This window comes from Chiloscyllium plagiosum, chromosome 3, assembly GCF_004010195.1.
Source record: "Chiloscyllium plagiosum isolate BGI_BamShark_2017 chromosome 3, ASM401019v2, whole genome shotgun sequence".
In the NCBI taxonomy this organism is placed as follows: domain Eukaryota; kingdom Metazoa; phylum Chordata; class Chondrichthyes; order Orectolobiformes; family Hemiscylliidae; genus Chiloscyllium; species Chiloscyllium plagiosum.
In genome coordinates, this window is record NC_057712.1 from 37,849,159 (window position 1) to 37,861,953 (window position 12,795).

General features: G+C 40.4%; 1 protein-coding gene across 3 annotated transcripts in view; it reads right to left on the reverse strand.

Annotated features, from left to right (window-relative positions):
- LOC122542453 (signal-induced proliferation-associated 1-like protein 2) overlaps positions 1 to 12,795 on the reverse strand; it is a 557,075-nt gene that overhangs the window by 153,960 nt on the left and 390,320 nt on the right. For all 3 annotated transcript variants that reach the window (XM_043680159.1, XM_043680169.1, XM_043680179.1), the window contains exon 11: positions 950 to 1,102. In XM_043680159.1, coding sequence (XP_043536094.1) covers positions 950 to 1,102 — 153 coding nt within the window. The remainder of the gene's footprint in view (positions 1 to 949; positions 1,103 to 12,795) is intronic.

Here is a 12,795-nt window from a genome sequence, read left to right on the forward strand (position 1 = left end):
CCCCAGTACCCTGATCAACATAGATCTCTCAACCAGCATATCAATTAGATTACTTAGTCATATACCTTGCTGCTGTTTGAGTTTGCTGTGCGCACCTTTCATCAACAGAACTGAGATGACAGTTCAAAATTATTTCACAGTGATAAAGTGTTTTGGAATGTTGTGAGGTCATGATAGCTGTTGCATAAATGTCAGTCTGTAATTATTTAATTAGTCAGCAACCTTGAAAATGCGTTGGAATTCTAGCTGAAATCATCAAAATAAATTGTTCACATCTTGTGCATCTGCTACAACCATTCTTACAGAACATTAAATGTGAAACTCACTTTTAGAACACTTGATTGAAGTTTCAATAATTGTAATCTTAAACTAATCAGCTATAATTTCAATTACATTGATGTGCCTTATGTTAAATAAGTTTTGAAAGGTTCAGTTGCTTCTGGAGTTGGTTCTCTTTGAAGCGTGTTGACAAAGACCCAGGGTCCTGTAAAGTTGGGAAATGCTTGTGCCATGAATCAAAAAATATTAGTACCTGGAATGCTTTGCTCAGATGGAGGTGACCATTTCCTACATGTAATAAGAAGTTTGCTGAGACACATTTGATTCAACAGTTCACACTCTTCCAGTGGAGAAACTTTCCAGCTGTACAAATTAGTTTTAAATGTTGCAACAGTAGAGGGAATTGAGGTTGGACTTCTGTTGGTGAATAAGCAATCAACAGTTTTCCACCCTTCCTCTGCTGTTTTTAGGCAAATTTTAACCCATTTATTTCAGATGGTTCATCATCTTAAATAAAATAGCAATGTGGGATAAAATCTACTATAAAGTCACCAGAAATTCAATTAGTGCAGAATTCAACACCAACTCATATTCAATTTATAGCAGCAGCCAAGTGTTTGGATAATTGATTTCAGGCCTCTGAAAGTGTACATCAGAAGATACTCCATACCCATCATATCCGGACTGCTGTCTCCAATGACTGCTGCCACTTGGTCCTGGATCACTCGAAGATGACTGATTGCTGGGGGAGTTTCGATAATGCTGACTGGCATCAGCAACATTGGATTGCGCTAGCTGAGCATTTTCCATATCTTGCATGGATCTGTGAGCCACAGGGAAACAAAAATGAGCCTGCTTTCAGCTCTTCATTTCCATGATGCACAAATAAATATTCATATATTATAGTAATGCAAAGAATTTACAGCACAGAAATCACCCAATTGGTTCATACTGGTATTTATACTTCACATTGATCTCCTCTCACCTCTATTCATTGTGCTCGCAGTTTAACACATATTGACACTATCAAAATACTGACCTGATAAAGTTGCCAAATACTACCCATTATGGTGCCCTGCAGAGCTCAAGAAAAGAGGAGAAAAGGGTGGAGAGGTCTCAGACAAAAAGATCCTCCCAAAATAAGGCAGCTGTGAGGAGCTCACCCCATATTCATCAAGTTGCTCAGCTCAAGGTTTTTTTTGGTCACAGCACACAACTGTGGCTGGATTCTTAGGATATTAAACACTTACCAAGAACTGTCATGCTCGCTCATTTGTTGAATCCATAGAAAGATTGTATATGCTTAAAGAAAACAGCTGGGAGCTCTCTGATGCAGTGGTACATAGCCAATTGACTCATGTAATTGAACTTCCATGAAATTGCCTCGAATAATGGAGTAGTATAAACAAATAAAAGCTGCAATTAACTTTACTGGTGCTGGAAAAGCTGTATCTTGTAAATGTGGCAGCAATTCTGAGGCTAATAATAACTTACAGAAACAGCAATATTGGTCATGGCATTGTCTCTTAGTGAGAACTGCACTCTGGAAATCATTATTTTGCTGTGAGCTTGCAGAAGAATCAATACTGACCCAAACACTAGGGAGGCAGCTGAGAAATTACTAGGGAAGTTCAATAACACAATTTTAACTTCAATTTTTTTTGCATTTTTGGGAAGTTATGGATTTGCATTTGGAATTCTTTGCTTATAAGAGGAGGATGAAGTATAGAAAAGGGCAGGAGAGAGTCAGCATTGTTGATGCCATTAAAGCTCTGCTGCACAGTCAACTGTATTGGAGGGTGTCAAGGCCAAAGAGGTCATTGGTGGAATTCACGCGCAGAGAGAAGGCTGCAGTTCCCACAGAAGCAATTATTGTTACAAGAATTGCAGTCTCAGATGTCATGCCTATAGAAGTAGCAGTTCTCATTAATAAATGTTGCTGGACCATTCCAGGCAGCCTCAGGGAAGTTTAGTGATATTGGTCCAAATTAGCCACGCATCACTATTCAGACAGTTCACAACTGTCATCTGTAAACAAACATTACTGTTAATATTCTATTTTTGTGGAACAAGCAAATCAGAGAATGTGTGAATTCAACATTCAATGTCAGATTTGCCTTGACTTGTGTACAGACCACTTTTGTTTGGACAGTGGACTAAAAAGAGAAATGATGCTGCTTTAATCCGAAGAAACAGTGGAAGAAGATGTTGCAGTTAAAATGAATTATTCATATACAATGTGAATTGTATGGACAATGTTGTCTTATTTGAGATTGTTTGTGGGGGGGCGGTGTTGTTGGCAGCTAGGGAATGATAAACACATTGGCTTTGCGTGCATGCATGTGTCTTCAGGGCTGTTTTGCTCAGAGACAACTTTTGATTTTTTTTGACCAGAACCAGTTGTTGTGCGCTCAGGAGGGCTCAGCATTGTAACAACTACTTCATTGATTCTTGGGCAAGTGGCTACAGCCATGTCGGTGGACAATAGAAGGGGTTCCAGCCTGCAGAGAAAGCAGCTTAATCTGCCATCACTCACCATTTCCTTGCAAACTTTCTTCTTTGTAGAAAGGAAAATGAGTAAATACACCTTCTGAGATATTGAAAGAGCAAATCTTCAATCAATGAAAGACCGAGAATCAGTGCATACACAATCTCATGTCATTAGCAAGGAACTGAATGGAGTTGGAAGAAAGCCAAAAGAAAACATCTCATTGACGTCTGTGACCTGAACTGGTGCCAAAACTGTGCTTCTCTAACATTTTTCTCCTTTCCCCTCCTATAAACTTGTGTCTCGTCTTGTCTGTTTGTACGTGTATGGGACTTTTTAAAAAGGGTAGAGTTTAAATTATAGAGTTAAAATTCATAAATCTTTCTTGCCTTGGTTAAGTTTGTTTTTGATTTAAAAAACGTAACTTTCAAATTAATGGTGAAAACCTGGTGTGCGTATTCTTTCAACTTTTATTAGACAGTGAGGTAAAATTGGACAACTTGGTGGTTCAATCATATTTTCACATTTGTGAATAGTTCAGGAATAGTGGGGATTGATTTGGTCACAAGAGCAGCTCAAGCATGAAGAGTTGTAGAGGAAATGGTTTAACACCCAACAGTTAATGAAGACTAGGCATATAGTGCAGGACCCAAAGTCATTTTGCTTTTTATTTGGTATTTGCTTTTGAATACTGTTGAATGCAATAGTGCCTATGGTGCATGCAATTAGTTCCAAGTCTAAAGCACAATGTTTGCAGGTATATGCATAGGTTAGGAGGTAGTGAGGTGAGATGGTGAGAATGAGGAAGGAGGCGATTTAGAAGAACAGCAACGATAGATTATTGTACAGTTATGGAAATTGAAAAGTGTTTCCGCAGCCTCAGAATTGATTCCAGAATGGCAAGTTGTCAGGGTTCATAATGCCATCTGAGCAGTTGCAGGACATTGAGGAGGGAGGGTGAACAGCCAGAGGTTGTGATCCATATTGGTATCAGCAAAATAGGCAGAAAAAGAGTGATGAGGCCTTTTTAAGAACTATTGTAGAGACTAACACAGAATCTTAAAGCTAGCAAGCTCCAGATTACATGCTAATGTGTGTAGAAATAGTAAAGTTACAATGTTGACTCACCAACAGGAAATATAGAAGCTTTTTTTTAAAAGACTGGAGAAATGCATACAGTGGCATTCCTGAAGGAACAATACAAGAATAACTGTTTTCCTTAATGAATATTACTGATATAAACTTGGGTGTACAGGGCACAATGTCAAATCAGGTGACAATACACTTGAATTATAGTGAGCTGTGAGGAGGATAGTGAAAGATTTCAAGAGGCAGACTGGTGGAATGGGAAAGATGTGGCTGATGCAATTCCATACAACTGTAAAGTGACAGTGTTAGTGGAAAGAATGAAAGGGAGCAGCAATCAAAATTAAGCTGTGCAATTCTAAAGGAGGTGTATAAAGACATTTGGGGGCATTTGTGCATGTCAGTGAAGGTGATAGGACAGGTTTAAAAAGTGGCTAATAGGTACACAGGATGCTGAGCTTTATAAACAGAAGCACAGTACATTATATAGAAGCAGAAAAATTACGATGAATCTTTATAAAGCACTGCTTTTGCATCAACTGAACGATTAGCTTTTAAATTGGTACGACAAACTCTGGAGGGAAGAAACATACAGGGAGAGGTTGATCAGGGAATGGAACTAACTGCTGTATTGATTTGGCAGGCTGAATTGCCTCCTTCTGTAACTGTAATCATTCTATGATTCTAAAATTAGACATTTACTTCAGAATAAAATACAGGCAACTCAAGAACTATAAAGAACAATTCCGGAAATACAAAAGTATCTTGAGATACAGATATGAATGCCCTTCTGACTTCAATATGTAGAACACTGATGTATGCTTTGTAAATACAGGTCTGAAGCTGGTCACGTACAAGTGAGAATAATTAGGTCACATTTTTAAAAAAAAATCCTCTAACACATGTGTACTGGTTATATTTAGAAAACAATGGATTAAGTCCTGTACAAAGTAGTGGTTGCACCTGCATGCGCATTGCTGGTTTCAGTGGAAGTATTAAATATTGACATGTCTCCTTCTCAAGGTTCACAATAAATATATTCCTCTGAATGCTAATATTATACCACATGAAATAACTAACTACTCAATACTTTCCCACGCCTTAAGTTTCTTCGACATTCATAAAGTTCTTCATCTGATACAGAATCAGACTCAGTCTGAAGCTACAGAGGATGGGGATACAATCAATGTTGAGGGTATGGATGTCAGGATACACCTGCCAGCAATTCTTTTCCTCCTTCATTAATTAGAACTCAGCAGTTTATTTTAATCGGGCAAGAGCTTGTGCCCTGTCAAGTTTGACACACATTACAGAATATTTAATATGAAGTGAAACTATAATTTATATAAAATAAACAGGGAAAGTGTTATGAACTACTGTCCTAACGGTCAGGGCTGGCTGAGATAGAATGAATAATAAACTGGTCATCCACTTGGACTCAGAACACTGGGTAGTATGTCATCTAAGGAGATATCATCAATTTCTATTTGGCATCAGCCACTGCTCAGTGGATCATACTTCTGTCTCCTAATCAGTAGGCTGTGGGTTCACAGTATGCTTCATCAAAGACCAGAGTAACATTACTGAGGGAGGTCTGCCCTTTCAGAGGTGTTGTCTTCAGAATGAGTCATTAAATAAATAGCGACCCCATCTGCTTTTTGAAGAAAAATAAATTGCTGGCAAAACTCAGGGAGACAAGAGGGGGGGGAGTGGCATTTTGATAAGGGATAGCATTACAGCTGTACTAAGGGAGGATATTCCAGGAAGTACATCCAGGGAAGTTACTTGGGTGGAACTGAGAAATAAGAAAGGGATGATCACCTTATTGGGTTTGTATTATAGACCCCCCAATAGTCAGAGGGAAATTGAGAAACAAACTTGTAAGGAGATCTCAGCTATCTGTAAGAATAATAGAGTAGTTATGGTAGGGGATTTTAACTTTCCAAACATAGACTGGGACTGCCATAGTGTTACGGGTTTAGATGGAGAGGAATTTGTTAAGTGTGTACAAGAAAATTTTCTGATTCAGTATGGGGATATACCTACTAGAGAAGGTGCAAAACTTGACCGACACTTGGGAAATAAGGTAGGGCAGGTGACTGAGGTGTCAGTGGAGGAGCACTTTGGGGCCAACGACCAAAATAGTGATGGAAAAGGATAGACCAGATCTAAAAGCTGAAGTTCTAAACTGGAGAAAGGCTAATTTTGACGGTATTAGGCAAGAACTTTCAAAAGCTGATTGGGGACAGATGTTCGCAGGTAAAGGGATGGCTGGAAAATGGGAAGCCTTCAGAAACGAAATAATGAAAGTCTAGAGACAGCATATTCCTGTTAAGGTGAAAGGAAAGGCTGGTAGGTATAGGGAATGCTGGATGACTAAAGAAATTGAGGGTTTGGTTAAGAAAAAGAAGAAAGCATATGTCAGGTATAGACAGGATAGATCAAGTGAACCTTTTGAAGAGTATAAAGACAGTAGGAGTATACTTAAGAGGGAAATCAGGAGGACAAAACAGAAACATGACATAGCTTTAGCAGAGTTAAGGAGAATCCAAAGGGATTTTACAAATACATTAAGGACAAAAAGGTAACTAGGGAGAGAATAGGATCCCTCAAAGTTCAGCAAGGCGGCCTTTGTGTGGAGCCACAGGAGATGGGAGAGATATTAAATGAGTGTTTTGCATTAGTGTTTAGTGTGGAAAAGGTCATGGAAGACATTGAATGTAGGGAAATAGGTGGTGACATCTTGAAAAATGTCCATATTACAGAGGAGGAAGTGCTGGTTGCCTTGAAACGCATAAAAATGGATAAGTTCCCAGGACCTGATTAAGTATACCTAGAATTCTGTGGGAAGCTAGGGAAGTGTTGCTGGGCCCCTTGCTGAGATATTTGTATCATCAATAGTCACGGGTGAGGTGCCGGAAGACTGGAGGTTGGCTAACATGGTGCTACTATTTAAGAAAGGTGGTAAGGGCAAGTCAGAGAACTATAGACCATTGAGCCTGACCTTGGTGGTGGGCAAGTTGTTGGAGGGAATCCTGACGGACAGAATGTAGATGCATTTGGAAAGGCAAGGACTGATTAGGGATAGTCAACATGGCTTTATGCGTGGGAAATCCTGTCTCACAAACTTGACTGAGCTTTTTGAACAAGTAACAAAGATAATTGATGAGGGCAGACTGGTGGACATGATCTATATGGACTCCAGTAAGGCATTCAAAAAGGTTCCCCATGGAAGACTGGTTAGCAAGGTTAAATTTCATGGAAATCATGTAGAACTAGCCAATTAGATACAGAACTGGCTCGAAGGTAGAAGACAGAGGATGGTGGTGGAGTGTTATTTTTTAGACTGGAGGCTTGTGACCAGTGGTGTATCACAAGGATTGGTGCTGGGTCCACTACTTGTCATCATTTATACAAATGATTTGGATGTGACCATAAGAGGTATAGTTGTAAGTTTGCAGATGACACCAAAATTGGAGGTGTAGTGGATAGCGAAGAAAGTTAGCTGAGATTACAAAGGGATCTTACAACCCATAATTGAATCCAGAAGGGCCGAGGGACCCAGAAAAAGATCAATCCTCGTGTAACATTTTTGTGGGTTTGAAAAAAAGGTGAAGTCCCTGCCGGTAGGATGAAGACATCTCCAAATATCCACTAGCCCCAACTCCTCGCATAAGTCAACCACCTGCTTGGCCTGCGAAGAAATAGTTGGGGGCCCACAAGGCATCCTGTCCACTGCCGGATCCAAAAGACAATTAAAATCCCCCCCTATAATAATGTGCTGTGTTCCAAAAGCACTCAACTTAAAGAAAGCACTAATCAAAAATTTGGGGGGATGCGCCGGAGGACAGTAGACATTTAAAATGCCATATTCCTCCCCATGTATCAGGGCTTTAAGTATCACAAACCGTCCCTGCTCATCTTTCACCTTTTCTAATAATGTGAACGGAAGATTTTTCTGGATAAGTACCGCCACCCCCCCTACTTTTAGTCGTAAAAGATGAAAAGAATACCCGGTCATAACCCCCCTGTTGCATTCAGGTGTTCCCCATCATCAAGATGGTTTTCCTGCAACAAAGTTATCTCAACCCTTGCCCTCCTAAGGCTAGAAAGCACTTTTTTCCTTTCAATAGGCGAGTGACTTCCCTTGATGTTCCAGGTGCACCATTTAATAAGACACTTAGCCATATCCACTTTCAGAGACCCTTGAACCCCTCGGAGGGAGAACCCTGCTTACAAAGCACCGACCTCAAGTAAATAAAGACTCATACCATAACTATAAACAACTATTACTACCAAAAAACTACAAAGAAAACCAACCATAAAACCTTGGATGGAAGACTCTTGCCTCTGCCCAAAGGGGGCACTCACCCTACTCATCCCCTCTTTCACAGCTCCTTCAAACTCAGACTGTGCCTAGCCTTAGGCCAGAAAAAAAAACAAGGAGAAATTCCTTAAATCAACAGAAAAAAGACAAAGTCAGGATGAACACTCCACTCATCCCTGGCTTCATGTCACCCCTACTTGTGACTAAAAGTGAAGCAGAACAAAAAAAAGGAGACAACAATGAACATTCACAGAATTTCCCATCAGAAAATCCAGTTATTAAAAAAAAGAACAAATTATTCCAAGTATTTTTTCCCTCTTCAAAAAAAATTATGTGGGAGAAAGAAAGGAATAAAAAAAGGAAGGGAAAACATGGGGAAAGAAGGAAAAGAGAACAAACATTAACCGTATTCTTCAGGTCAGTCCATCTATTTTAAAGTGTTTACAAAGTTTTTAGCTTTATCCACTGAGTGAAATGTATAAACTGAGTCCTTGTGGCTGAAATGGAGTGCTGCGGGGTATCTCATGGAGTACTGGATGCCCAGGTTCCTTAGCCTCTTTTTAACTTCATCAAATGAAGCTGCCGAGAAATCCTGGAGAAACATGATTTTTGATCCCCTTGTACAGCAGTGCCTGCGGATCATTTCCCAGTAATCTAGAAGCTTCTATCACTTTTTGCTTGTCCTTATATGAGTGCAAGTGCACTAGGACAGAGCGGGGGCGCTGCACTGGGTCTGACCTGTGCACTGTAACCCAATAAGCCCTTTCAATCTGTTGGACTCCATGTGAAGGCCCAAAAACTTCGGCAGCCAGCTTTCAAAGAAGCTGACTGGCTGCTCACATTCAGGGAGCCCGACAATTCGGAGATTTATCCTCAGACCTTACTTTTCGAGGTCGTTGATATGGTCTCGCAAGGTTTGCACCTCTCGCTCCAGCACCTGGGTCCGACTGGATGAGGACTCCATCGCGGCTTCCGAGGCTTTAGTTTGACCCTCCACCTCCTCCAGCTGCTCCCTGAGGCCCTGGATCTCCTGCTCGTGCTTCTGCAGCATGGACGCAACAGGTTGGACCTGGGCACAAATCTCCCCATGGATCTCCTCAATCGCAGCCCCAACTTTCAAGGTCAGTCTCTCCATCGCTGCAGCCAATTCCTGTGAGTCTGTCAGGTCCCGGGGGGTTCAGGAGAGGCTGCTGCTGGTGCAGTCTCTGGTGTGCTAGGTGCTGCAGGGGAGTGTCCTCCCTGCTGCTGTTTGCTTGCTCCTTTTGTCTTTGGCATCCTTCCCACTCCCAATTATTATCAAATATGTGTTCTGTAAGGTTTTAAGCTAATAATTCCACCACATAAGTTGGCCAGGGATGACAAAAAACGCCAGTATGCCTTGGCTGTTAGGCAGAGCTGTCCACAGTAGTTTTACATAATCGCCACCATCTTGGCGAGTCCCACAAAGGGATCTTGATCAGATGGGCCAATGGGCTGGGGAGTGGCAGATGGAGTTTAATTTAGGTAAATGCGAGGTGCTGCATTTTGGGAAAGCAAATCTTAGCAGGACTTATACACTTAATGGTAAGGTACTAGGAAGTGCTGCTGAATAAAGAGACCTCGGAGTGCAGGTTCATAGCTCCTTCAAAGTGGAGTCGCAGGTAGATAGAATAGTGAAGGCGGCATTTGGTATGCTTTCCTTTATTGGTCAACGTATTGACCACGGGAGTTGGGAGGTCATGTTGTGGTTGTACAGGACATTGGTTCGGCCACCTTTGGAATATTGCTTGCAATTCTGGTCTCCTTGTGAAACTTGAAAGGGTTCAGAAAAGATTTATAAGGATGTTGCCAGGGTTGGAGGATTTAAGTTATAGGGAGAGGCTGAATAGGCTGGGGCTGTTTTCCCTGGAGCATCGGATGCTGAGAGGTGACCTTGTAGAGGTTTATAAAATCATGAGGGGCATGGATCAGATAAATAGACAAAGTCTTTTCCCTGGGGTGGGAGAGTCCAGAATGAGGGCATAAGTTTAGGGTGAGAGGGGAAAGATATGAAAGAGACTTTTAAGGGGCACCTTTTCACACAGAGGGTGGTACGTATATGGAATGAGCTGCCAGAGGAAATGGTGGAGACAGGTACAATTGCAACATTTAAAAGGCATCTGATTGGGTATATGAGTAGGAAGGGTTTGGAGGGATATGGACTGGGTGCTGGCAGGTGGGATTAGATTGGGTTGGGATATCTGGTCAGCATGGACACGTTGGACTGAAGGGTCTGTTTCCATGCTGTACATCTCTATGACTGGCAACATCTGAGGGAGAAAAGCAAATTTAACTTTGAATCCAGTGACTGTTCATTTACTTTCTCAGATGGATGCAAAAGATCTCAGGACATCACTCTGAAAAGATAAAGGACATTCTCCACTGTGTCTTGGACAATATTCATCATTCAGTCAAGATTAACAAAAACAGTACTAAAGCATTATCACAGTGTTGTTTGTTGGAGCTTGCAGTGTGCAAATTGGTTTCTGTGCACACTTCACTAGTTACAAAGCAGTTCAGAACGTCCTGATATTGTAAAAGTCATGAAAGTTGTGAAGGTCCTTCTTTCTTTAATATAAGCAATTCAGTTCCTATTATTGCAATCTTCAAGTAAGTGGTTTCTGGTTCGTACAGCATAACTGTCGTGTTAGGGATAAACAAGCAGAAGCCATGCACGCTTTGAAGGACGGTGTAATTGCTTTGTTGCTCGGCTTGTGAAATTATGTTCAGCTCAACCATCTTTAATCTAGTCACTGGTGAATTTGCCATTTGTAATAATCACCAATTGTTATGTACTACATTTTTAAAGTCTAATAAAGAAAGAAATACAGCAGCCTGTTCTGAAATCGGATATAAATGGAAAAGCTTGGCTGTTTTGAAAATAACATTTCTGCAAGCATTTCACAAATGCAACTAGATTATTTTCTTCACCTCCAAAGGAAACAAATTCCATGCCTGCCTTGCAGCAGATGGTCTAATCCTATTAATAGAAAAGTAAATTGCATCTCTCTGTGTCACTGATCAGACAAATTCTGAATTCCAATATGAAACCTGATACACAATGCTTCAGGCAAGAGACCTTTGGAATGTTAATAGCCCCAGAGAACTGATGTAACCTAAAGCATTGGAGGAACTTTCAAGGTCAAGGCAGGAAAGAATGATTAAATCATCAATAAATTACTGCTTCGATCTTGCAAACCCTAGCTTGTAGTCAGGAAATGGCTAATCCTGCAGTCTCAGGGCTAGTGTAGATGATAAGAGGAAGGTGTGTCTAAAGAAGCAATTGACCGTTTCATCTAAATTCTCGCTCTGTTACTTCTTTTATACAATCATGATGCTGTGTCAAAGGAAAAGGAAGTGAAAGGAAGAAAGCAAAGTAAACAAAAAGGCAGAAACAAAGTAATTTATAAGCCACCCTTCATGACCTCAGAATGTTCCAAAGCATCTGAAGGCGAACTAAGTATTTTGTTGTGTGAGGTCACTGCTGTTGTAGAATGCACAACAGTGAACATAAACATCACAACATTCCACATACAGCAATGCAATAATGATCAGATAATGACCAGAGGGAGCAGTAAGGTCCTGGTTTAATGCCTCATTTGAAAGTCAACACCTCAGGTATTGTAGCACTCCCTCAGCAGGGCACTTGGAATGTCAGCACTTGAGTTACTTGCTCAAATCTCTGAAGTGGAAGACCAGGAGAAGAAAATGATGCAGGAATCCTGGACAAATGATAATAAATAGCCAGGTTACATGATGTAAAAATAAGTGAATTTTTTTTTAGGGTGAAGTATTTGGCTAGAAAATTAAACAAATCCTTGTTGATCTTGGCAATTGCTGTAATAAAAGGAGTTTCATTAAAACAAAATAGACATTGAAATTTTAAATAAATCAGAAAATGTTGTAAACACTCAATAGGTCAGGCTGTATCTCTTGATAGAAAGAATTGGGTTAATACTGCAGACCTTTCAAAATTTGATGGGGACATCCCTTTCCATTTTCAGATCTCATTTTTTTTCCAGGTAGGTTAAGGGAAGGGGCATGAATCAAACAGGCAGAAAACTTGAACCAAGTAGGGCCATCTGAAATTAGTAATGAGTTCCATAGACCACATTTTCAATGTTCTAAGGTACTCAACCTGCTATGTGGTAACAATTTAATGGAAGATGCATAATTGCTTTTGAAGGACAGCTAAGGTCTTTTTTTTAAAAGAGTGTCATGAACTGAAGTGATTTACACCCCCAGTCCTTTAACGACAAATTATTTTCAATGCACAAATTACAGTTAGAGTAAAAGAAATTGCTGCTGGAGTGCATTAACTAACAGACCATCTTGCATAGCTTAGAGCAAGTTATTCATGATCTGTTCCTGCAGTTTTAATAGACTTCATTGTTGACATTTGCCAAGGTGGCTATTAAAGTTGCATCATTATGAATGCTTGCTGTATTTCAAAAGCCTTAGTCTCAAATGGTAGATCACTTATTTTTAAACTGTATTCCCTACTCCAAGTCTCCCTACAGGGGAAACGTACCGTCAGCATCCAACTTGTCAAATCATAACAGGATCTTATATGTTTCAAAGTGATCACCCAATGGAT